Source organism: Dipodomys ordii, unplaced genomic scaffold (genome assembly GCF_000151885.1).
Source record: "Dipodomys ordii isolate 6190 unplaced genomic scaffold, Dord_2.0 Scaffold40, whole genome shotgun sequence".
Taxonomy (NCBI): domain Eukaryota; kingdom Metazoa; phylum Chordata; class Mammalia; order Rodentia; family Heteromyidae; genus Dipodomys; species Dipodomys ordii.
The window spans coordinates 5,140,278-5,168,021 of NW_012267256.1; the positions used below are offsets into that span (position 1 = coordinate 5,140,278).

Consider the following 27,744-nt stretch of genomic DNA (forward strand, 5'->3'; position numbering starts at 1 on the left):
ATGGGCTGCGTATCTCGTATACAATTCCTTGGGATAATTGCTGGCTATCTCTTCCCCTTTCTTGCAAATTTTCTGGGCCCACATGTTTTGTAGGCGTAGGAAACAGCCCAGTTTTCAGGGTTCAGTTAGAATAAGAGCTCCATTTTATAAGGCTGGCTATTTGTCCCACAGTCTGCTAAGATGTTTCTCTTAGACACTACAACAATTCTGTTTCCAAACCCATTGTTCTTCCTGGCATTTTATAAGCTGGGGTGGGGGGCTTTTATTGCTAGTGGCAGGTGATAAGCTCTTTTCAAGCTATGGGGGACAATCACAGTAATTCAGTACTTTTCCTTATTCCACCTCTGAAAGGGGAAGCAATGCTGTCTCTTTTTTTTTAGAGGTTTTAATCCAGATAGACTATGAACTATGCTGTTGAATGAAAAAAAAAACCCTCCCCATTTTTCTAATAGTCAAAGATTACATGGATGAGAATGCTTGGTACTTCTTTCTCTTCTCTGAGAGAAGCCATCAACCTTGTAGTACAGCCATTGTGACTTTCACTCCTGGTTCAAGAGACAAGTGAATGAATGACAGGCATCTGTGTGTGGCCACCTGGGTGTGGAACGTTTCCTCTCAGGGGTGAGGTGATCTTTCCAGGGGGGCTGTGATAGGAGGGTAGGGGTTAAGTTTGGACATAGAAGGCTCATGCATTTTGGTATGTGGAGAGAAGGAAACAGGGTTCAGTATCCATAAAAAAACTCCGTCATCAATGCCACTTCCTTACTAGTGTGATGAAAGGCTAACTCTGCAATGGGTATTGAGTAAGCACACGTTTAGAAACATTTGGAAATAACAGTGATTTATCCAAGCACTGTGATTCCCCTTTAGGCCTATTATTGCCAATTAAATCAACATGTACTAAGTACATGCCATTACTTTTTATAATGGGCTGTGTATTCTATTCATCTAACAGTGTTGTCACCTTTTTGAAGAAATGTACTTAGTCCAGCTGACGAATAGATCTAAGCACTGTGCTAACATTCCACGCTCTAAGAATTCTGTCTAAAACTAGTGGATTACTTGGAAATTGTAAGTGTTTTGATCAGGGCTGATATTTGAAATATTGAAAGAGACTTTGAAGAAAATTTCTTTCCTCCCTTCCTTCCTTCCTTCCTTCCCTTCCTTTTCTTCCTTCTTTCATTATATCTGCCAGTTTCCTTCCTTATTTCCTTCTTTATTATTTCCCTCCCTCCTATCTCCCTTCCTTCCTTCCTTTTTTCCTTCCTTCCTTCCTTCCTTTCTTCCTTCTTTCCTTTCATATACCAGTTTCCTCTCTTCCTTTTTTCCTTTCATATGTTATTACTGGGACTTGAACTCAGGGCCTCATGCCATCCCTTGGCTTTTTAACTCAAGGCTGATGCTCTATCACTTAAGCCACACCTTCACTTTTAACCTTTTGCTAGAGATAAGGATCTCACAGACGTTCCCGCCACTGTTGGCTTCAAATCACGATCCTCAGATCTCAGCCTCCTGCATAGCTAGGATGACAGGAGTGAGCCACCAGTGCCCAGCTCAGTTTTGTCTCTCTTTATGCTAATTTTGAAAGCTATCTTTTTGAACGTCTGAAGAAGGAGCAGCAATGACATGATAGAGAGCAGATGGGATTATAAATGAGAAGGAAAACATGTGTGTTCAATAGACACCAGGTGCTAAAAATGCCTGCTCTTAGATCAGGTCCACAGCAGAGAGGAAACTTATGCTGAACTGGCTAAACTGGGAGGAGAGAAGGTGGGGAAGGGAGAGGGCTTCACAGATAACCATGGAGCACCACTGATCTACACACTCCTGTGCTCCCAGATCACAGTCCTTAGACTAGTATGGAGGGGTGGGGAAGGCGAGCTCTGAGCCCGGAGTCCGGCTCCTCCACTCGTCACTGAAGCTCTTTCAAACCATTCACCATAGTTGCAGCTCTCGGGATCTGGCTGTTTACATGTTCACAAATCACAGATTGAGCATCTACGTGTGGTAAGTGAGATCCACTATATGGATTAGACATCTGTAAGTAAAAGAGATTAATATGTTCTGTCTTCTTGGAAGTTACATGGTCAATGACAGAAGGATAGCCTGTGAATTTTTAAAGTTATTAAGAATTAAAATAGTCAGATAATTACAATCTATCAGAATTAAAATAGGATGTGTGTGTGTGTGTGTGTGAGTGTGTGTGTGCATGCTTGCATGTGCTTGTTTGTGCATGAGTAAAGACAGGAAAAGGGGGCTGAATTAGATACTGCAAGAGAGTCTCTTAAGAGGTAGTGTGATGAGAGAGCCAGCCATACTGATGTCTTGAGAAGGGCATTCCGGGGGGAAGCAGAGCTCCACCTGGAGTGGAGATGATCTGGAGGTGATCAAGACCAGGGCAACTGGAAAGTGGGTGTGAGAGCAGAGGACAGCCTCATAGATGTATAGCAGGGTCAAGTTAGCCAGGCTATCTGGATATCGGCTAGCTGTCAAGCATTACTAAGATCACTAGTATTTCTAGTACCGGACACAGACTTCCCAAGTACAAGCCAGGTGCCAGTGGCACACACCTGTAAGCCTAGGAGGTTGAGATCTGAGGATCATGGTTCAATGCCGGCTTAGGTTAGAAAGTCCTCGAGATTCTTGTCTCCAATGAACCACCAAAAAATGGCTGTAAGTGGAGCTGTGGCTCAAATGGTAGAGCACTAGCCTTGAGCACAAAAGCTCAGGGATACTGCCCACGCCCTGAGTTCAAACTCCAGGACAGGCATGCATGTGCGCACACACATGCACACACACACACACACGTGTGCACACACAGACAGACACAATTCCCAAGAACAGAGTCACTGGGGTCTTGGCGGTTCAAAGCCCAGCACCCTGTTATATAAGGCGTTTGTTAACTGGGAAGGATGGTAATGCTTTCCCCAGTAAGCAGCTGTATTTCCATGGGTCCTATGCCATTACTGTCACACTTGCACACAGAATGTACCACTTGGACGGTGGCTTTGTGTTTCTGCCGTTAGCTATGTGTACCTCGATACTGCGAAGCTCTCTTGCTGATTTCATGACTCTTCTTCCATCTCAACTTCCAAGAATGTGATGACCGTATCTAGTTGTGAGGAATGATCGACGCATTTTATCTTTGAGATCTCAACAGGTCTTGCTTCTTGGTAAAAGGTTTCAATTGTCCTTTGCTGAGCACATAAAAATGATTTTACTTCTGAACAGAGACCTTGTATATCCATTCTTTTACAACCTTAAATATAACGTTTTATCACTACTATAAATGGTTCTTGACTTATTTCTTGCAAACCCTTGAGTGCTGAAGGCAAGAGACCTCCCTCCCTCACGGTCTCCATTCACGTAGCTTCTACATGGAAGCCAGGTCATTTGGATAATATTTCAAGCATACCATCTGCACTTCTGTTAAACAAAATCAGTCTGCAATTTTACAATTGGCTTGGGCAGCCAGCACGATGCTATTAGACTTTCCAGTAAGAACGACTTCAGAACAACTCCTTTCTCTTTGAAGGCTCAACACAACGGACCCAATGGCTCAACGTCATCACTCAAGCGCTGGGGTCATGCGATCTGGAGACTACATTTTTAGGTCAATGTATTTTTCTAGTGGAACATGTAGATTTCTCACAACCGTGGAAGAGCATGAAATTCTATCATGATGATAAACCAAGCTGGGAGCTCTTTCTGGCCCAAATTAGAGGCTGCACAGGTTGAGAACCCTTTTCACCTTCACATTCTGCCACACTGTCACCAGGTCATACTTTTTAATCCCTGTGGAGGTAATGCTACATCTGTCATCAGCTTTGTTCCGGCCCTGGTGACCTAATTAAACAGGGACTGCTCTCCTTCTCACTGGCTTCTCTGGCCCAGTGGGTGCTAATGAGCGATCTATCCATCACTATGACAAAAATACCTGAGACAATCAACTTAAAAGGAGGACAGATTTGTTCCATGGCGTCGGAGGTTTAATTCCATGGTTACTTGGCTCTGGTGCTTTGGCTTATGGGGAGGCAGTAGCTCCTGATGGGGAATAGGTGGTGATAAGTGATGGACCTCAGTAGAGCAGGAACCAAATAGAAACAAAGCAGCTGGCAGATCACTGTGTCCTTTGAGGTCAAATCCCCAGTGGCCTAACTTCTTTCCACAAGGCTCCATCTTCTGAAGCTTCTACCACCTTCTGGCAGCACCACTAGCTGGAGACCAAGCTTTAAACCAATGAGCTTTGGAGGGACATTAAAGATCCATAAAGAAACATTTGGGTTACCTGCTTGGTTCATGGAAAACATTATACATTTGTCGCACCCACTTTTTTTTTTTGTTGTTGGAAAAACATTAAAACTGATCTCTAGATATGGCCATACGGCAGCCGGAAGGAAAAGGTTTAATTCATCAGTGAGGACATGGCTAATGTTCGGACAGGCCAGCATGGATACTTCTTGCCTTCTAAGGCTTTAGCATTGGGTCTGTGTTTGGCTAGTAGGTGCAAGTGAGGCCTGCATCCTATTCTGGAGCAATTCGCTGATCCGCTTCCATGCTGCTTCGAATGCCCTGAGCTGGCTCACTGAGCTACAAGATGAGCTAAAAGAGGTTGGAAGAGCTCCAGCCAAGATGTCCCTAGGGGGAACTGCAGGGAGACTTCATAGAAAGTAGGAGTCTAGTTCCACCCAAATGACCTTCCTGTTGCCATTTGGAAAGCTGCAATTTCAAGCTGTAGAGGGGCCGAGGCAACGTGGTGTGGGCCCAGTTCTCAGCTGGAGCGCAGCCGCTTGAGCAGGTGGGTGGCAGCGGGCAGCTGTCCCGTGCACCGCCCCGCGCAGCCCCTCTCTGTTCTGGTGTCTGCTCTGTGACTTAAATCAATTTTTCTTTCTCTCCTCAACCAGTGGAGCTTGAAGTTCTTGCCACCATCTGGTAAAGGACTATGAAATGGCAGTTTGGCCGTGGCCTAGGGAGATGGAGAGTTGGAGGAGAAATGAGTGCATCTAACAATGAGCACAGAAGCTGCAGACATTTCCTACGGGCCTACCTCAGAGGTGTCAAGGCCAATGACAACACAAGTTGGGCGTGTGTCCCCAGACATAGGAACAGGCCACTGCCGCCTCCTCCTCCTCCTCCTTCTTCTTCCTCTTCTCCTCCTCCTCCTCCTCCTCCTCCTCCTTCTTCTTCTTCTTCTTTGTCGGTCATGGGGCTTGAACTCTGGGTCTGGACAAGCACTCTACCACTTGAGCCACAGCATCAATCATTCTGGTTTTCTAGTGGTCAATTATAGATAAGAGTCTCAAAGACTTTCCTGCCTGGGCTGGCTCTGAACTGCAATCCTCAGTCTCCTGAGTAGCAAGGATTACAGGCGTGAGCCACCAGTGACTGGTGGAACAGGCTTCTTGATGATGGCAGAATAAGATAGGAAAAGAATGGAGATGGGGAAAAAGTGAGTGGAATTTTATTTTGATAGTAGTGATAGAACCTCTTGAAATTTCTCTCCTAAAGAACTCAAGATATGGTCATCTTGCTAGTTTCATTGCAATCTCTAGGACACTATGAGGTGGTAAAAGGAAGGAAAGTATATGATGTTTCCTTTTATATAACTAAAAAGAATTTTACGAGCAGTATGTGGGAAGGACCCAAGACTTTCATGGTAGTAAAGCATAGATGGGGATAAACAGATACCATACCAGGATTTTCGATTCCCTTTTTCATACTGCCTGAAGAATCAAGTAAGACCTAACCATCTCAAGTTGTTGCCATTACTTCTGGTTACATTGGGTGTTTGTTGGTTGGTTTGCTTTGTCTGGTTTAAGATTGATAGATAAAGCTAGTGGTCTTTGCGTGGTAAGGAATTCAGAAAAATGGAACCTATTTCACTGAAAGGAAATAATTTGATAATGGCTTAACAGCTTAATCACATAAGAGATAGTCATTGGTTTCTAGAGGTTTTTTTTTTAATGCAATTCTGGGATTTGAACTCAGGGCCAGGTCATTTGTTCAAAGATGGTGCTCTACTACTTGAGCCACAGCTCCACTTCTGGCTTCTTGCTGGTTATTTGGACTTAAAAGTCCCATAAATTTTTCTGCCTGGGCTGGCTTTGAACTACAGTCCTTAGATCAAAGCCTCCTGAGTAGCTTCTAGAGTCTTTTACAAAGGTGAAATTTACTCCTCCAATCGGCTATTCCCTGCCCTAGCCACTGGAAGCTAATGTCACAGCAATGGAGAACAGGCTTCTGAAGTTCTCCCTCTCTGCTGGGCTAGACCACACTTGATGCTTTTGTTCAAACAGTTTTAGTTTGGATGGACTTGGCTCCAGTGTTTCTCTGTAAGCCTACGTGCTCCAGACAGACTCGCCCCACAGCTCAACCTCGCAGGTCAGTTACACAACAAGTAGGAAGAACTTTGATTATACCCAGCTCTGGGGGGAAAATGGTGTAATAGCATGAAGAGCCAAGATGATGAGCTAATTGCTTAGAATTGAGCTTAGACTACTTCGCCAGCATGTCCGTCGCTCCCATAACTGTAAGAATGTGAGCTTGAATGTAGGAAAATTAGCAAGGGGACTGTTGGGAGACATAACTAAGGAATAGTCTTGTATTCTTTACATGCTCATGTAGCCAGGAATGAAACAAATACAGCAGGCCAATCATCCTGTGACTTTTACTTAAAGTATTTAGCAAAATGGTAGATGACCACAGTCTAGCTGGATAAAGAGCAAATATTTGGATGGTCTGCAGATTTGGAGCCAGATTGTCCAAAGTTTGAATTTGGCTCTAATATTTGCTGGCTGTGTACAACTTTGGGCAAATGACATAAACTTTCTGGCATTACCTCTCTCATCTCTGAAATGACAATAAGGGTTTTGAACAGACAGGGTTGAGATCTGTGAATAGCCTACTTTGCTGAGCCCTTAGCAAGGAATGAGCAATATCATATGCGAACAATTATTATAAGATAATCTCCCCGTGTCTGCTTCGGCTCCTATCCCGGACGGAAGCATTTAAAATACGATGCGGAAATTATCGGCTTATATCCATCATGGCTGACAATTTTCTACTCTTACTGAACATCAGAATCAAGAGAGTTTTTAAAAATGATCAATTGGACTAGAGACCTGGCTCAAGTGGTCACGTGTCAGCTGAAGGTCATAAAAATGACCCTCACTCCAGAGCAATCAAACCAGGGGCACTGGTAGGTGTTTAGGTTTCTGGGTGATTGTAACGTGCGTATATGGAGGATCCATTTAACGCGAGCACCCTTTAGAGCAGACACCAAAGCATATTCATCTTTATCTTCCAATTCCAAGCTCAATGTAGATGTTCAGTAAATACTACTTCACCCTTGCCCCAAAGCTGAGTTATCCAATCCCAAGTCTTGTCTCATATGAACTAATACACTTCCTGAGCACAGACAGGAATGTCAGACGTAACAAACACGCCGAGTCTTCCAGGCTGTCAGCTTACCCATCAGTCACATTGCTTTGTGTGTGTGTGTGTGTGTGTGTGTGTGTGTGTGTGTGTGTGTTCTGGTAGTAAGTGGGGTTTGAACTCAGGTCCTTTCACTCTTGTTTATGTTTTTCACTCAGGCTGGTGCTCTATCACTTGAGCTACACCTACTGCCAGCCTAGTTAATTGGTGCTTAGAGTCTTGAAGACTTTTCTCCCTGGCCTGTCTCTGATTTTGATTCTCAGATCTCAGCCTTCTGAGTAGCTACGATTATAGGTGTGAGCCACAGACGCCTTGCTGCTCAAATGCTTTATATGAAATGGCATAGTATTTGTATATATAACATTCTCTTGTATATTTTATATTATCCCTAAATCATATATAATAAGTAGTACAAGATAAATGCTGTATATGTACCATATTGTGTAAGGGCATAATGACAAGAAAAATGCCTACACATTTAGTACAGATACAGTTCATTTAAAAAATATTCACAATCCATGCTTGTTCAAATCCATGGGTGCAGAATCCATAAATGTGAAGGGTCTTCTCTTTATATTCCACATGCAGATATAATATAGCTTAGGCTCTATTAGCCACTGCCAAGGTGAGTTTGTGATCACTATTTGTGACCTCTGCGCTTTTTGGCAAATACAAGATCAAGACCATACCTTCCCATGCTGTGAGCTTGGGAAGTCAAGTGATCACAAAATAAATATGTGAGTAGAGGGTACAAGTAATCATATCCAGGGTAATTCTCCCATGTATGGTCTGCCTTGTTGCGACAGACCAAGTGGCATCTGCTCTATTGGGTCCTGGCTTGAGGATCACGCCGAACAAAGTTCTCCATGTGGAAGAGGTAGCATGAAAGAAAGGAAAACCCGCCATTGTGGCTTGAAGTCATTGGGACATGGGGGCTATTTGTTACTCAGCACACCCCTGCCCACCCTACTGCATGCAGCTATGACCAGAGCATTTTGAAGTTGATTGCTTCTTCTGCAGAGAAAGTGAGCAAAATGTACAAAGTTGCTCAAAGCTGACAATTTCTGAGCCACTTCTCACCGCTCACATACATAAAACTGGATGGGTTTCAACACTTCCGTAATTTCCAATCTCCCCATCTGTAAAAATCACTGGCCTGTGGATATGAAAACACATCATCCGCATTAAGGGTTTAGCAGAATGCCTGGTGAATGATGGCTATACAGTCCTATTATTTGTGGAATAAACGGAACAAATGATGGAAAGGCAGAAAGTACAAAAGCATGCCATAAATATTTGCTAAATGAAGGAGTGAAGAAAGCCAAGATGAAGAAGGGACAAAGACACTGCAGAGCATCTGCAAATCCTTTCAGCCCAGTGCTCAAGTTTGAAAAGGTTTGCTGTCTTTTTAACCTCCACCTGGGAAATGAGGTATCTTTTAGAGAATGAGAGGCGAGAAAAGCACTAGTCAATGAAAAATAAGAATAGCTTATTGTTTTAAAGACCCCACTGTCTCATGGAACTTTCTTGTTTCTCTTCAGCAAATTGTTGACAGCACAGTTATATCCCCGTGAAGCTGGCTCTGCGTTCTGTCTTTTAGGGACAAGAAGAGTTCTGAATACCTGTTCCCCATCCATCCCTGGAAATGAAGAATGATGGCTTCTGCAATCACTCACTAAGGCTCTCTAGACATGGCTGAGCCACAGGACCCTGGAAGGGAAGTTCTGGGAAAAAGCTGTGTTTTGATTTTACAAGCAACAACTTCCTTCTGATTTACTGTTGTTTTTTGTTTATGTGGGCCTCATGCATGCTAGGCAAGCACTCTACCACTGAGCCACCTTCCAGGCCGATTTAAAGCTCTGATTTAAAATTCACTATGCTAGAATAAACTCTATTTTCTATACCTTTGGTTTGGAAGATGCAAATACCGTTGGACACTGTTCTTGTTCATATGGAAGTTTGTGGAAAGGATCCAATGGGAGATGTGGATATAAATGAAATAGTGACCTGAAATCACAACAGTTGATTTGGGAAAGCAAAACAAAACAGCCCTGCATAACTGCTCCATTAGAAAACACACAGTGAACATCATGTCTCACAGCTCTGTAGTACTTTTACTACTATGAACTAAGGCCTTACTCTACACACACACACACACACGGAGACAATGAGATCGGTCCTCTCCTTCCAGGACCTGAAAGTTGCATTTAATGTGGGGGTAAAGTGAAGGAAGGTGAGATGTCCCTGTCAATTACACCCATAGAATAGAATCTCCTTTCTCAAACAGCTAGAGTCCTTCATGGAAGAGAATGACCATAAAGGTGCAGTGGTATGAAGAAGCAAGCCACACCCAAAGAAACACAAGCTCCATGGTTTCCCTCATATGTAATTCCTAGTATATGTTTAGGATAGTCCTGGCAGAGAATCACAATAGCTCAATAGCTATGTACATATGACCATATAAAATGATGCTAATTCAAATGAACTCCAAGACATGGAAGCAACAGGTCTTTTTTGGTTGTTGACCTTGTACTATGTCTAGTACTATGTCTAGTTCTTTCTTTTTATTTTATTTCATTTTGCCAATGTACTATGTCTAGTTCTTTCTTTTTATTTTATTTCATTTTGCTTTTTCCATTGGCTTATCCCTCGCAATCACTGTCTTTGAATCTGGTACCTGAATCTTGTATAAACATTTATCTAATTTGGGGAGGGGAAGGGAAATAACAAAATCCTGAAACAAGGACACAGGATGACCCATTGCAACAAGGATACTCACAAGACACTATGTCAGAAATGAACTCTACAACTTCAGGCGGGGGGAGGGAGTAGAGGAGGGAAGGGATAGTAGGGGAAAAACAAAGGAGTAGGTAATGATGTTCAACAAGAAATGTACTCATTACCTTACTCATGTAACTGTAACCCCTCTGTACACCATCTTTACAATTAAAAAAAGAAGCCAGAATAAATCGAAAGCCTGCTTCTTTCCTCTTCAGTCTGGTGGCTGTAGGAATCTCCACTTTCTATTTCAGAAATTTCCAGATGTAGGCTGATAGCTTGGATGAGTAGTGACAGCAAAGTAGCTTGCTTGAGTGTTATAAATTTTCACCATTTAATCCTTAACTTCAATTATGTCATTGAGCACTAAGTGTAGCCAAACGCAGGGGAAGAGCTGTGGTGTGAATGGCTGAGGAAAGGGCAAGAAAGTCAAGCTGAATCATTTCATTATTCCCAAATCCCCAAATACTCTTTCAGAAGGGGAGAATATTAAGAAGTATGGACAGAGAAGGTAAGAAACATGTGAAAATTAGTTTGGGGCTGTCCTCGGTCAAATCCTGGTTTTCATGGGTTCACGGTGCTTAATTGTTCTAAACTTAATTATGCCTCCCCTCCCCTCCCCTCCCCTTCCCTCTCCTCCCCTCCCCTCCCCTCCCCTTCCCTTCCCCTTCCCTTTCCTTTCCTTTCCCTTCCCCTCCATTCTCTTCCCTTCCCTCCCCTCCCCTCCTCTTCCTTTTTATTCTTTAAATGTTGTTATTGGTATATGAATTAATAAAAAGTAACTGATTATAATTCTTTATCAGAAAATTCAGTGTTCTCTCCAGCGGGGGCACAATCACTAGAGAGTCACTTGTTATGAATATGTAAAACACACGGTTAAAACTCAAAACTCTTCAAAAGACTAGACAAATCTCTCTTTTCCTTCACTCCTTTATAGGTTAGCATAATAGTTTACTATTTTCATTAGCTTCTGAAAATAAAATAAAATAAATTGGAAATATAAGTAAAACATAGATATCACATACATTTTTTATTTCGCCATTTACTTACCCCAAAGGGAACATAGTAAATAGCATTTTCACCTTGCCTTCTGCTTCGCAATATATTAGGAAGTAAATACTGGTTCATACAGAACTTTGCTTTTTGTTTGGGATCATTTCAAAGTATACCATTGTGTACCTTAGTTTATTCAGCCCATCTTCAATGAACAGCTATTTAGGCTGTTTCCAAAGGTTTACTACCACAATTAATACCACTGTGAATAATTGCACATATACTTGTCTTCTCTTACCTAAGGCTTATCTTTCCACAGTTTCAATAAAAAGCTCTTTTGTAATTCAGTTGAAAGCCATCATTAAGTCAATTGTGATCTAAGTATGGGCTTCCAATCTTAGGTCATAATCAAATGTCATATCTATTACTACATTCTCTAAATGAAAATAAAAAGGTAGGCTCAAAACAGTAGGTAAAATCACTCTATTTGCTTCTCTTACCACAATTAGTGGAGAAATGTAAACCAGAACACTTAGATTTTTCTTTGTTAAAAATTTCATTTCAAGATACAAGGAAAGACAAAGAATTTGACATCAAATACTCTTGGAATGAACTGGTCTCATTTAAATGCCCTTTGTTTATACTTTAGAATGAAGCAAAATCAAATCCCACAATAGTGAAAACACTCTGTTCTATCGAGAGTATCAGATTTAATATTTTTCTCCAGACAAAATCACTGGTTTTTGGTCATGGGTTTAGTTTTCAGTCTACTTTATGGTAATCTGTCTTCTACCCAGGAATTGGGTGAGATGCCTATCAATCTGAAAATCAGTTTTTTGTTATTAGTTATAAAAGGTAGATATTAATCTATGGTGTTCTAAAAATCTGGAAAGGATGATAAAACTCAAAAATATTCATAATTTCTCAATAACTATTTCTTACATAGTTTAGATAAAATGTCTCCAAGTGACTGATTTTACTTTTCTCTAATTCCTCTAGAAACTGTCTAGACCTGGTCCAAAAATGAATCTACCTTATTAAAATAGAGCAAAGACCATTTTTCCCAAAGGATTATGCCTTGTTTTAGTAAAATCTTTCCTTAAACTATTCATATTTTTAAATGGGTTCTGGTATAAGGGCTTGAGCTCAGGTCTGGCATACTGTCCTTAAGTTCTTTTTCATTAAAGGCTGGCACTCTACCACTTGAGCCATATATCCATTTCCAGCTTTTTGATGATCAGTTGGAGATAGGAGTCTCATGGACTTTTCTGCCCAGGTTGGCTTCAAACGGTGATCCTCACGACTCAGCCGCCTGGGGAACCACGCAGGTGTGAGGCCACTAGCACCCACACAGCTGAAGTGTATATTCTTATACAATTATATAATTTAACAAATTATGTCTTCTTCAAATCTTCCTTATAGTTCTCATCTTTTTACTCTTCTCTGAAGAGAAAGATAGCCTTCCTCTAATTATTGAACCACAGGCAAATACGATTAGAGGAAATTTTAAATCCCTGGGACTGTTGAGCATGCATCTCTGTTTTGAATTTGGGGAACTCTCAAATTCTCTCCAGTAAGCTTTTGCTAACAATGGGATTATGTGTTGATAAATTTATCCATTATGCTTAATCTGGATGGCCAACTTGATTAGATTAAGAAATTCTCAAGAAATCTAGTAAAGTCTATCTCTGGTATGTCTGATAGGGAGTTTGGAGAAATGATTTGGCAAGAAAGAGTTCTGATCTAATGAATGAATGAATGTCACGACTGATGGATAACGTGGTAGCATTATTTGGAGGTGGTGGAAAACAGGAAGTGGGTCACTGGGTCATGTTTGGGCCTCTATTTTCTCCTGGTCCCTTCCTGTCTTCCTTTCCTCTGGTTTCTGTTGGCCATGATGTAAGCCTGGCTAGCCATGCCTTCTCTGTCAGGGTGGACTGTCTCCTTTGAAAATGGAGCCTGTAAGCTGGGCGCTGGTGGCTCACGCCTGTAATCCTAGCTACTCAGGAAGCTGAGATATGAGGATCGCAGTTCAAAGCCAGCCCGGGCAAGAGAGACTGTGAGACTCCTATCTCCAATAAACCACCAGAAAACTGGAAGTGGCGCTGTAGCTCAAGTGGTAGAGCGCTCGCCTTGAGCTGAAGAGCTGAGGGACAGCGCCCAGGCCCAGAGTTCAAGCCCCACGACCGACCAAAAAAAAAAAAAAGAAAAGAAAATGGAGCCTGTAGAAGTCTTCCTCCTTAGTTATTCTTTCTGGCATTTTGGTCACAGCCAGACAAAACTGAAAATAGGATTAAGCTGAAAATGCATTGATTATTCAACCTGCACCCTAGTGTAAATATGCTCAGAACCCCAATATTTGTCTACATTTGGGCAAAAATCTTCTAGACACAAGGATTATCTTAAATATCTCATGTAATTTAGCAAAATAGACCAATTATATCTAAAAATGCTGATACCATGCACCAGTTATATGTAAATAATTAATATTAATACCATATAGCATTAGCTGTTTATTTTTGCGACCGTGTGGCTGACTGGGAGCTTTGGTTAGCTGCTTCTGCCCTGCATCACAAATGGACCACATATTGCTATCCCAAGGGAAAAATAAAACTCCAAATCTGAAGCATAGTTTCTATTTGGTGTGTTATCACTTTTTATATCATGGTAAAGCTGAAATCAGGTAAGTCAAACCACCATTCAATCACGGATGTTTGCATATTAATTATGCATTTACTATGACTCAGACATTTTCTAGTTCTTGCAGGACAAGAGCATGTTATCTGGTATCTAGAAAAACATGTTATATAGCAAAGATTATATCTGTCAGCTGTAAAAAGTGTTATGATTGGCCTATAAGTGAAGGGGGACAAATAACATATGAATCTATTCTATTGCACAGCTTGACAGAGGTTCAAAAATAGGGGGTATCTGAGTCACACACACACACACACACACACACACACACACACACACACACACACAGTGTCAACCCATGAATTAGCCCAATACATAGAGACTTCATAAATTCAGAGAAATTTCAGGGTTTGAAATGTGGAAAGTAGCAACATTTAAAATATCCCTGCCCCCTCCAGTGACCCCCCTATGTTTTGTACCTGTCCTATAGCTGTCCGTCGGGGGCCTCCTAGAAGATCTATTTCCAAATAAGCTGTTCATGTCAGAATACGCCTTACAGCAAGACTCTAGGTACAGCACCTTTGAACTCCCTGTTTGAAGGTCAGCACTTACAAATAATAAACAACTAAAAGTTCTAACAGGAGCAACCTTTTGTAACGTGAGCCCAACTCTGATGTGTTTCTTCTTGTTTTCAAGTCAGTTGTTTCCAATATGGAATCTCCAGATGGACAAGGTCTGCCTGTTACTCCTTCTATGGTGTTTTCCCTGATCCCATCTTTAGTGGAGTCATGGAAGAAAGGTGGACACAGGTGGGCCACTGTGATCATGCTGATCTTGTTACTGTTCCTACCTCCACGCTAAGATCCTCACAAACACACCATTTTTTGTTGTTATTGTTGGTGGACATGGGGCTTGAACTCAGGGCCTAGGCGCTGTCCCTGAGCTTTTATGCCTGTGCTGGCTTGGAACCACAATCTGCTGATCTCAGCCTCTTGGGTAGCTAGGGAAACCTTTCCATCTCTCTACCCATAAGCTTTTGCATTTCATATACCAAATGAGTTACGCTAAGTATATCGATCTTTGCTTATGTGTGTCTGCTATTAATGTTTCAAAAATATCACACTCATTATACTCCTACATTGTTGTGTTGAATTGAAACAACTGCTCAGATAATTAAAAAAAAATAGTGACCCCAAGATGCTAAGAGGCAGAGTCCCAGGTTCCCCCTCACACATGCTCAGGAAGCATTCTATCACTCTATCCTGGCACCGGACATCCACAGGGCCGAGGGGCCCAGCCAGTGCTTCAGAAGCAAGGGCATCCTCACCGTGACCGTGCTCAGACGGGAGAAAGCCCACACCATGCATGTTGATGGGCCACTGGTGGTGAGAACAATGACAAGAGTCTTTACTGGAGCTACAGCAGGACGAGGATAGGTACAAAAGGACACAGTGACTCCAGCTCCTAAGGAAGGCAAGTGACATACCCACACTGCATCCCAGACATCCTTCCTCACAAGGCAGGCATTCTTCGTAGTCAGAGTCTTGCACTTCACCTGTGCAGTAAAAGGTGGAAAATAGAACTCAGCTTCACAGCAGGTGGAGATACATCAGTAAGTGCTATAAAAACACACGGCATACAGCTTATTGGTGAGTAAATTATCCATCAATGATGAAACCCATAACCAACACTTTGAGAACATATTTACTATGCACATTTTTATCCCTACTAATTTACTTTATTGGATCAGCTTGCTTGCTTGGATACAAATGGAGCCAAGTTGGACTATCTGTCATTTATGTAATTTTAGAGTCAAATCAGTAGATTTTATGTATTAAAGAAAGCAGTTCTGAGCTGAGCACTGGTGGCTCACACCTGCAATTCTAGCTGCTCAGGAATTTGAGCTCTGAGAATCTTGGTTCAAAGATAGCCCAGGCAGATAGGTCAAAAAATCCCCAATTAACCAGTTAACCAATTAACCAATGAACAAAAAGCCAGAAGTAGCAGTATGGCTTAAGTATTAGAGCACCAGTCCTAGTACTGGCAACAAAAAACCCACAACATAAACACCAAGAAGAAACAGAAACCAGTGTCTTCATTACTCAAAAAAAAAAATCTTAGAGCTTTCTTTAGCAGTGGTCCAGGAATAAAGCTTAAACAGAGCAGAAAAAAAGATCCGTGGCATTTCTGCATAAAGGAAAGCTCAAACTGCCAAGTACTGGTTTCTAATTTCCCTCTTTGTATAAGAGGAAAGAAAACAGGGAAAAGCAGTGACATATCTGATTCACAGACCACATACAGATTTCCAAGTCCTTTTAGGTGGGCTGATTCTCATCGGCTCCTCACAGCAACTCCGTCTGCTGCTCTGCTTTTCCCAACCCCCAAGGCAAGGAGAAATGGATTTGTCTTGCCTTGGGTCTCAAATTGAGGAATCGGGAAGGAGAAAACTGTTGGCCAAGACTTTGGATCCGACCTAATTTTCTCTCCACTATATTTATTAAAACCTTCCTGTCTGGGGAAATCCGGGGACAAAGTCATCTCAACTACAGATATTAAAGCCCAGGTGATAATTCTAGTCTCTAGAACACCCAAGATGCAGCACTTCATCCCCTGCTACTGGCTGGGAGCCCATAACACCTCACCTTGTCCACACTCCAGCCACTGGCAGGTATGGTTGGTGGGCAGTAGGAGGTAGCCACTCAGGCATCGCGTGCAGACCTGTGGGCTTTGGCAAAGCTCACAGTTGTCTGGGCAGGGCAGGCACGTATGCTCTTTGGTGGGGTAGTGACCCAATGGGCAGCTCTCTCGACATTCCCCTTTGTATAGGAGACGCTCTTGGCCGTCTTTGTCTGATCAGTTATAGAAGCAAGGCCAAGAAAGGGGAAAAAAAAAACATGTATAGAGTCAGTCATGGAAGCTAATATTATGGAAGACATTTTATTTTATTTTTTTAAAGAAACAACTGAATGCTTTTGTTCCTAGGGGGCCAGAAGTATAAGAATGTACTTAATGAAAAGTGCAATATCTACAATACCCTGGTTGAAAGTTTTCCTTGCAGGAAATCATTTTCCACTGTTTTATATATTTGAGTGAACGGGGATGTCATTGCAAAACCACAAACCATGCTCTGTGAATAATGACAATTCAAAATGGGTTTAACTTTCCCAAAGGGCTCTTTTGGTATCTGTGGAACTTCTCAGACTTAGGCATTACAGTGGTTCCTAGAAGAATAAACACATGCTTCATGATAGATATGCTTTCCGAAAGTACAATTTCTATAAATGACTTGGAATTGTTATCAAAATCGTCTGCATTTTTGTAAAGTTACCAGTTGCCATAATGGCAACCGTATTGAAGCACTAAAACCCAAGCATGCCTTTTGGCCTCTTTTACATGAATTCCTGAAGGTCCTGATTCCTGCCAGCTTGGGGCTTCAATTCCTCCCAAGCATGACAGACAATGAAAACTGGTTCCTAGAGGGAACTGAAAAATGGAGTCAGTTACAAAGCATTATAGCTAATGACAAAGGATTGTAAGCAGTCTCAAATATAAAAAACAACACTAAGATGAATTCTATACACACATGTAGAGATTGCCTACTTCCATTCTACAGGGTGCACGTGTGTGTGTGTTGTGTGTTTGTGTGTGCACATGTGTGTACACATGGGTGTGTGTGCTTGCAGGCATGCTGAGTATGCAACAGGGTATCCATCTTCTTTGAATCACATTTCCCAAACGTTCTCACTTCTGAAGAGAAGCCAATCTGTGTTACTCAGAAGAACTGAGTCTAGTGTTCATGCATTGGGATCTACCCCACGGAGATCCCAAACCACTGATCTTCAAGGTGCAAAGCTGCTGAGTTGGTGGATGGAGATTGCACTAACCCCCTGTGGCAAGTGCAGAATTGAAAGGTAATATACTGTTTACCGGCACGATGTGAACCGGCAGATACTATTTCTTACTTACAGCTGTGGCACGCTCAAACAGTTCTCTTTCATTTTTCATATTGACAGAAGCTTTGCTTCAAATACAATCCTACCAACATATTGTTGACTTATGTCCTCTCTTTTCTGATGGAAATCTCATACCCAAGTATGCTGGCTCTCAAGAAAATAAAGAGGGCTTCTACAAAGGTGGTAGAACAAAACAGATTCAACTCTTGCTCTGTTCGACCCCCAAAACACCATCTCCTAAGCTGGAAGGAGAGAGTCTAGGAGTTATACTGTGCCACGTGGTTCTGGTCTGGCTACAGATCAATGTTTTGGATCACAAAACTATAATCTGGCAAGACATGAACCCTCAGGAGACCACCGAGGCTCAATCTTCCAAAGTGTGCTCTCAACCCTGCTCCCCACCCTGACTGTTCATGAACAATGGTGTTTTTTCAGTGCGCCACACTCTTCACATGTGGACGGGACAACATGATGGCCAGTCCTGGCTACTCTGCACCCCTACCCCTTCACAGGATATCACCTCTCCATCCAGAGGCTTGAGCACAAAGTCTACTTCCACTGACTTCTAAATATATATGGGCTGCATGGTTGCTTGAGTGAGTGAGAGAGTGAATTCCTATTTGGCCATGTTTAGCTTCTTCCACAGAGAGCATCTGCTGAATGAGGGTTGGCTACGCAATGGTCCCTCCAGCAAGCCTCCTCTGCTCACCACAGCGGCAAGCAGTGCTGCTGCTGAGCCCATGACAAGATTCTTAGCATCCATACGCTATTTCTTCTTTTGTAAAGATGAGGACACACTTCCTTAGCAGGCTGTGAACTTGAAGGGGAGCATTGTGGAAACTCCGATTGCTGTTGTTATGACATAACATTGGGCATAACGGCTTACTTAAGGGAAGGAAAACTTATTTTGGCTCAAGATGCCGGAGTTTTCAGTCCATCATGACCGAGTAGAACAGAGCAGCTCCCTTCATGGGGGCCAGGAAGCAGAGAGGACTGGGGAAGAAGATGGGCAGGCAGAGGGGGAGGAAAAGGAGGAAGGAAAAGGAAGAGAGAGACAGAGAGAGAGAAGCAGAGAGGGAAAGGAGAGAGGGAGGGAGATAGAGTGAGCGGGCTAGAGAATGAAAGAAAGCAGCAAGAGAACAAACGCTCATTCTGATGGCTTTCTTCTGCTCCTTTTGTTCCATTTGGGCTCTTAGCTTGGGGTTGTTGCTTCCATCCCCCCTCCATCCATTCTCTCTGGAAACATCCTCACAGATACCCCCCCCCCTTTATGTGCTTATTTATCTCATAGGTGCATATTAATCCAATCAAGTTAATGATAAATATTAACCATCAGAAGCATCATGTGACCATTCATTATATTTTCCATGGTACCGTGTATGTGGAGTGTTTCAGGTAGCAGATTTGAAACAACCTTTCAAATAGAAAATATGGAAGGAATACCAAAAGCACTTTACATAATGTTTGTAAAAGTAGCTGTAAAATGCTTGGAAGATTAGACATTTGTTGAGCACCTACACTTTTCTCTAATTCTGTGCTATAAATGGAGATTTACAATCTTTTACATGGGAGAGTCACTTGAAATGCCAACTTTCCCTCTTCTACCTCCTCCTCTTCCTTCTCTTCTATGAATTAGAAGTAGCTTAAAAATGTGAAATGATTGTGTTTGTGTTTTCTAGTTAGTAACAAAGCTGGGACCAGAGCCCAGGTTTTCTGTGTGTTGGTTGTGATGTTCTTTTTACTGAATCATTTATTCACTGCGTTATTTATTGGGCTATTTCTATAAGCCAGATGCTGTGTGCATGCAAGCTTACAGCAGAAATTAAGGCAGAAACCTGTTACTGCTGCTAGGGGGAAGTCTTATGGGGACACAGATATCAAAGGTTATGAGGCTGTGAATGGTAAGTACAAGCCTCCACGGGTGGTCGTGTGAAAGGGACCTAACCTAGACCAGCAGCAAGGCTGTTCCTATGGAAATTAAATCTGCACCAAAAGATGAAATGGGAAGAATTCAGTCATAAATGAGCGGAGATCCCTGAGGGAACCCATGAGGGTAAGGAGTGGAAAAGTAAGAACAGTCTGTTTAATTGGTTTACTATCCTAAAATTGCTTTATGGTTTTGCCTCACTTAATTTTCCATAATAATGCTATAAAAGATAGTTATCATCACCTTCAAGATGAGGAGGGAAACAGCAGGAGATAAAAAAAATGTTGCAAAGGTATACTGTGTTTACGTATGAAACATAAAGCCATGCTTTTCATTGTAACCACAACTGGTAGTATCTACTGAGAGTTCTACTCATTCATTTTATGAATCCATTTCCTTTCATTTTTCCTGTTTTACTGAGAGCAAAAATAGAGATAAACAATTCTCGTCCACTAGAAGGATGATTTCAGTCTGATGACAATGGCAAGTAAAAACCTTGGAGTCACAAAAGCAGCACAAAACAAAACCCCCCTTGGGGTCAGTACGAGGACCGGGGATGGCCAGAACTTGGAGAAGCACTGAGCCGCTTTCCTGGTGCTCCAGCTCCCGAGATTTTTGGAAAGGCAGACCCAGTGTTGTGAGATCTCCCAACTTTTCAACAGAAACAACCACCTAACAAAAATCCAAGTTCTTACTTGAAATTTAAATGTAGTTCCCACTGAAAATAGGGTAAACAAACTACGAATGATAGATCTCAAGCTGCACAGCCCAGAGACAGAGGAACACTTGGAGAATCACATTGGGATATGAGTCCCTATTTGTCAGGAGCTGAGACCTTCAGGGCTCTGATGACACCTACGACCCATAGCTCAGCTCTGAGGAGACTTTACAAAGCCCCTGATACGTTCTCTCTTTTAAACAAGACCAAATGTTTCCTTTGATGCCCAGCATCCTCTTGGATATTAGCTTTACTGCGTTTGTCATGCCTGACATTGTGTTTCTACGTCTTGTCTCTCTCCTTCACTTAGCCTCTCTGTGATAACGCGAATAAGATTTTCATGGCCAGGAAACAAGCAGCGAATTCCGGGTTGTGTGATCAACAGCTGTATCTTAACCCTCAACACCTTCTATAATCAACCCAAATCCTGGCCATCCAGAGAATGGCTTTGAAATGAGGGGGAGTGGGCCAGCTCCCTCACCTGCTCTGCAAGAGGTGCAGTTGGAGGATCCACCTCCTTGGCATCCTTGGCAGGTGTAGTGGCATGGGCGGCATTGGTTGTTAAATTCAAATTTCCACGAAGGACAGGTCAACACGCAGTGGCCACTATCGAGGACCCTGGAGGAAAAGCAGATGTTTAGAATCCGTCAGAGTGACTTCCCAGAAGGGCTGAAGAATCAGAACATGTGGTGTTAGTGTTTCACTGTACAGATGTGGTTTCCTTGTTCCAGACACGAGAGGGATTCCTGGGACTCATCAGCTCAGAACATGTGAATCATTAGTCACGTACCCATTCTTGGCCCGAGATTTGGATCCCACAGCAGGCCAGCCAGAAGCTGGCTGGAGATCTCATCCTGCATCTGGTTCCAGATTTGCTAGCGGGTGCCCACGGGGCTTCAACCCACATTGCAGGCCCCAGTCAAAGCCGACCATCAGCGAGATGGAAGCGCTGAACTCTCAAGAGGTTGAAGGAGCCTCTAAATCCTGGGGCCTGGGGAAAACACTACTGTGTCTTCAGTTACCAGCACGCCCAAACTTGGCAAAGGAAATAATGGCTTCAAGGGCCTTTGAAGAGAAGGATGAAGCATTATTCTGTAAGCTTAGGTGCTACTTACAAATTTAGCCTATGTATGCTGCAAATTTTGACATAGAGAGTACGGCAGTCTTGACTTTCTGGTCATGCTTGTGAACACCTGTAGCTGCACTGCAAATAAGTTAGTACCTGGGCTTCTGAAATCTTTGGTTTTCTATACTTACCAGGTACATCATAATTTCATTGCTAATATTTTCATGCTTTTGCTTCTTTGTTCCTTGCCATGTAAGAGCAAATGGGATTCAATCAATTGTGTCTAAGAATTCTGCTTAGAAAAATATAAAACGTTGATTCATTAAATGTAGAATTCAGGTGGAGAAGGTGTATAGGTGGAAAGACCTGCAGACTACCTCTGGAGTGTCTAATTTAAAAGGGTTCCAAGGAAGGGAGCTGAGAAATTGGATTCCTGACAAATCCCAGGTGATACTAACACTGTTGGACCAGAGAGCATACTTAAAATATTCCTTTGTTACTTGGTGTGTGTGTATGTGTGTGTGTGTGTGTGTGTGTGTGTGTGTGTGTGTGTGTGTGTGTGTGTGCTGGTCCTGGGGCTTAAACTCAGGGCTTACGTGCTATCCTTGAGATTTTGTTGTTGTTGTTCAAGGCGTATGTTCTATCACTTGAGCCACAGCTCCACTTCATTGGTGGTTTTTTGGTGGTTAATTGGAGCTAAGAGTCTCACAGGTTCAAGCTGGAGCTGGCTTCAAACCACGGTCCTCAGATATTAGTCTCCTTAGTAGCTAGTATTGCAGGCACAAGCCAGTGGTGTTTGGCTATTTATCCATTTCAAGGTAATTTACTATTGGGCATTTACTATTGGTCTTGGGGCTTGAACTCAGGTTCTTGTGCTTGCTAGCTAGGTTCTGAACCGCATAAGCCATGTTCCTAGCCTGATTTTAGTTTTTCATTAGTATGCATTGATTGTCCATATTAATGAGGTATGTTTGATGCTTCAACACAAATGTAGAGTATATGCCAACCAAATCAGGGTAATACTTCCTTCTCCTTATCATTTCTTCACGATTGGAGCTTTTGAGTTCTTTTCAGATTCCCACTGTAGTTCAGGAAATCAGAACTTATTCATTTGCCTACATTTCAGTATCTTTTATCACCTCTTCTCTGCCCTGCCCCTCTCCCTCACCATTCCCAGCCTCTAGTAATTACTACTCGACATGCAGATGAACTTTCTTTTAGTTTCTTCCTAGGCTCAAGAACATTGCAGTTTGTGTCTTTGTATGTCTGGCTTATTTCACTTAACATTATATCATTCAGTTCCATTGATTTTGCTGCAAATGACAGGATTTTCATTCTTTATGGCTGAATGACATTCCATTACATATATACAAGTTTTCTTTATTCATTCATCTGTGATGGGCACCTGGGATGATTCCATGTTTAGCCATAGTGAAACGTGTTTCAGTAACCACCGCATCTTTGCTATACCAATTATGTTTGCTTTGGCTATATGCCAGCAGTCCTGTAACATACTAAGAACTTGCTTTGAAAATCTCTGCTAATGACAATCTGGATTACAATAGAGTCATCCAAATGTTTTCTCAGTAATACAGGTGATGCCAAACTAGCATCTCCGGGAGCTTCCTTAGAGTAGTAGTTACTGTGTAAATTGTGAGGTTAACACACAGCATGCACAGGCCAAAGAGGGTGAAGCTCCCCCCAGCCCTCAGCCAGGCCTGAGAACCTGAGTCCTGGACCAATCAGGAAAAGAAATGTTTCCTTCTCTCTCTTCCACTTTCCTACAGGCAGGCTGGGCAGGACACAACAGGCCAGGTGGAGGTAATTTGTGCCTGGGTTGATACTTCCTTGACTAAACCCTATTATTTTCAAATCTAGAGCAAACTCTGAGTTGAGGGGTGGGTTGTTTATACCCCAAGTTTTCAGGAAACTAAGAGCGAGATGAGGAATCTTGAACAAGAAGCATTTTTCATCCCATCCTTTCTGATACCCTGAAACTCTTTGCCATTAGCCATTCATCAACAGAATGAGACGTAAGTCAGCATCCATAGAGAGAAAGCTGCTCTACTCCTGGATTCCAAGTCTCTCAGATTTTAGTCATCATACCAGTGCCACTAGAATGAACAATACTTTGGCCTTCAGCAGGGCACGGATGTCTAGACTTAAGCATGTTGTACATATCTGGCTATCTGTGTTAAAGCAGACTTCTCATGACCAGTGGAAAATATGCCAGTCCCAATCTGGCTTTGGGTTTTGAGTTAAAAGATTTTTTTTAAAAAAGAAATAATTTGGATGAGGTTTACTTCATCACTACAACAGCAACAGCCCCCAGCCTTCCTTGTAAGACAAACTATAAGAGCACTTTACCCAAGGAAGGAACTCAAGATTCTACCGAAAGGGAGAAAAGGGAAAGTTTATCTCGGGATGGAAAGGGGAATCTTTCCTTGGTCAATTCAGTTGAGAAGGAGATGTAAGGTACATCAGCATTAAACCCTTTCGAAGAGAGATGATAGATAGGGATAGGTTGGTTTAGGGGAAGACATTTCTCTTTGAAGAGGTGATGTTCTCAGTGGCAGCCATTAGAAACCAGGCCAATATAGCAGAGAGCAGAGGGAATCAATGCTTCCAGGTTTGTGCAGGAAAAGAGGCCACTGACTTGACTTTAAGGAAGTACCAAATGTATAATTGTGCAAACTACCCTGGTCCTGCATGCTAAGGAAAGCAGAGGCAATATACTCAATTCTGTAAAAGCCCAATTCTTCCTAAAGATAGAAAGACAAGGAAAACTAACAGGTATCACTGATGACAATGGATTATATCACACCCACGGGATTCTCCATTCCTTCTTAAGAAAATTTGCTAAGAAGCTTGAAGAAAAGTCCCATTTCAAATGGAAACAACTTCTACAGACCCCAAGTTGTGGAGAAGAACAGAAACTTGGCTCCTCGAAAGCAGAAGATGGGGCTGATAACGCATTTTCTTTAAAGTATTAAGGAATCTTTGAGATCACCAGTCATCTACCGTGTGGATTTCTGAGATGTTTAGCCAAGCGTGGCTCTGTGGAAGAGCTTTTTCTTTCTGACTCGTGCTATTTGAATAGGGTTTATAGCACGAAAAAAGGTGGTTGAAACCAATACTAAGGCAAAGGTGAAATCAATATTGTTAGGGAGCATTCCAGAAACCCTCAGTGCACAAGCACGTGTGTGTGTGTGTGTGTGTGTGTGTGTGTGTGTGTGTGAGAAGTATAATAGGAAAGCTAGCAAGTCAGGGTTCTCTGGTCCCTTGTGCCAATTGTTGGCTTGACCTAATTATCTCACCACAAGGGTACTTAATGTAACTTCTTGCTGCTTTAATATTCTAACAATACATTAAAAACAAACTTTTGATCTTTGTATCACTGAAGTCGGTCAAGCAAAATACTTAAGGCAGGGTGAGAATTTAAGTGCTTTCAGAGAGCTCATTGGCTCTCGATCTCTGTAGGGACAGGGCTGGGGAGCCAGTTTGGGCAGTGAGGACCACGGCACCCCAGAGCTTGGTGTGTTAAATACAGTGGCACACTTTCTTCCTCCAAGTTTCTAAATCATCCTTAACAGCTACACCTAAAGCTTTACAGAAGTGGTCCTCTGTGCCAAAGCTTTGCAGAGACTAGGAGTGTGGGTTATTTTGTTGATCTCCATTTGCACACAGCCTAGATCCATTTTCTGTCCTGCTGTGCCCTGGAAGTGATCACATCCTGCATTACATGCCAAACCCAATGATTCTCACGTGTCCTTGGCCTTTCCCATGATCCTCCAGTTAGCTGCAGAGAAGGGAAAACATCAGGAGCGGAACTGAGGTGGGAGGAAGAGAGATCTGAGGGTATTTATTTCCGTCTCACACCCGCCCTTGTTTCCTCCATTCGTGGTGAGGCAGAGGGTGTGTCCCTCACAGCTCCAGCCTCATCCACAGGTCCGGCTCTTGCTTCACAGACAGTGTGTTCCGATCTTTCCACTATTGCTTGCTCCTGGGTGTGCCACGATCTCTTGACCAAGTCCGGGAGGGTGTCCTAAAAAGCAGCTTGACTTTCTGTCTAATTCAGGGTGGACACAAAAGCAGACATTTTTTTTATTTGTTCTGGATGTGATGGTTTGAGTGTGTGCTTCAAAGTTCATGTGCTGGAAAATTAATCCACAACACGCAAGTGTGGTGAGCTGGGGTTTTGTAAGGGGTGATTTGGCCACGGAGAATCTTCCACCATGGATGGAGCACATCCGTGTACGCTCTAGTTTCCTGCAGTGGGGTAATGTGGGATAAAGGGCCTGATCATCGGCCAGTTCTAGGACTTCTAATCCTTCAGAATGGTCACCCAAACTTGTGTGGTTTATAAATTACCCAGTCTCAAGGCGTGTGGTATAGCAGTACAGAATGGACTAAAACTCCCATCCAGGAAGCACTTTGGAAAACACTTAAGGAAAATATTTTGCCAATTTTTCAAAAGAAACAAGTAAGTCCACATCACCATCTTTCCATATAGTCTCTTTCTTTTCATCTGCTCAACTCCCTTCAGGGAAAATACTGGAATAATGAGAAAAGAAATCAGGTAGTTGATTGACACGCTATGATGCCCTTCTTGGACACATTTGTAAATAATGGACATCAACGAAAAGAGATGGGGAAATAAGTAAAAGGCTCAGAGGAATGAGAAGAAAATTGTTCCTGGGAATAAGATTTTCTTAAGAAGATAACCTGGTTTAATATCCATGTAAATTTTTTCTTTCTTCACAAGTCAAAGGCAACCACATAAAAGAAACTACCTAAATGACCCAGCAGGCTTACTTCTGATCTGCTTTCAATAGCCTAGATTTTTTTAATCTCTTGAGACAGAATCTTGGAATGCACGTTAGGCTGACATCTCTACATCTCAAGTGTCAGTAGGCCCAGTGATAGCCCCGATTAATTAATTAATTAATTGTGCCAGTACTGGGGCTTGAACTCGGGTCTCAAGACTGTTTCTCCACCACTGGAGCACACTTCCACTTCTGGCTTTTTGCTGGTTAATTAGAGATAAGCTACTCAAAGGCTTTCATGCCTGGACTGGCTTCTTTTTTTTTCTTAAATTTTATGGATTTATGTGTTGAATAAATTCAATAAACTGATATGCACTGATCATAAGCACATATAAACATTATAAATATTAGATTTTTAAGGAGTAAATTCTTATTTATTAAGTATAAAGTACTGTTATTTTCCCAAAATATAGAGTTGAATTTCAACAAAACTTAATAAAATAAGGCACAAGGTTTAACAAGCAAATTTTACAGCGATTAGTTAATATAAGCTCACTATATATATATATATATATATGTATATTCTGGTAGGAAGAATGTAAGGGAGTTTGAATATTCTTTCTAAAGGATTTACATTATGAGGTAACATTTGAATTTGGCACAATAAGCCACATTTTATCCAGAAAATAAAACTTGATCTAGCTGTGATCTTCAGGTCTCAGTTTCCTGAGTAGCTAGAATTACAAGTGTAAGCCACCAAAGCTGAACCAATTTCTCAACGGCCATTTATACTGGCGGAAATATTTTCTCCTTTCTTCTTTCCGGTGATCCAGGGAGCATGAGGACACTGCAGTGTAACCCGGATGTCTGTGCCTGCCTGGTAAACAAGGGCTAAATCGTTGGTGAGGTGCAGAGTCGGAAGAGAAATGGGACCTCCTTGTGGTAATGTCTGTATCTTAAAAGTAAACTCCAAAGCTGCTATGGGGCATAAATTCAATATTTAGAAGTGTGGTTGCTTTAAAGAAACATTAAAAATATTCTCATGGTTGGCCTTAAAATTTTGGGGGAAGGGGGCCTCAATTCTTAAGACTTTTGTCCTCTTCCTGACTTCTTTTTCCTTTTACGCCTTCTTTCCTCTCACCCTTCTCTTCTCAGAGAGCCAAATCTATGAAATTGATTACACGGTCAAGTTCAGCAAATACACGTCTGTAGAACTGTCATGATGCGGTGGTCACAGTAGGGAATAAAGAGGAAGGTGTACCGCACCCCTGCTCAGAAGGCAATTAGAGTCCTGAGAAAGAATGAGGAAAGGGGCCATGTATTCTGGAGAAGAAAAGCCACACCTGCCACCAGAGCGTCTGGAGAGAGACACCGCTTCCTACATGGTTAGCTGAGTGATAAGGCCAATCATTCAAACACATAGTAGCTAACAATGACTAAGCCCTTGCATCAGAGATTAGATCTGCTGAGTT

General features: G+C 42.2%; 1 protein-coding gene across 1 annotated transcript in view; it reads right to left on the reverse strand.

Annotated features, from left to right (window-relative positions):
- The window catches only part of Pcsk5 (proprotein convertase subtilisin/kexin type 5), a 351,177-nt gene that overhangs the window by 59,487 nt on the left and 263,946 nt on the right, over positions 1–27,744 (reverse strand). Inside the window, exons 22-24 of the mRNA XM_013018392.1 lie at positions 20,922–21,058; positions 16,485–16,691; positions 15,329–15,397 (exon numbers count right to left, since the gene is read on the reverse strand). Of these exons, the coding sequence (XP_012873846.1) occupies positions 15,329–15,397; positions 16,485–16,691; positions 20,922–21,058 (413 nt within the window). The remainder of the gene's footprint in view (positions 1–15,328; positions 15,398–16,484; positions 16,692–20,921; positions 21,059–27,744) is intronic.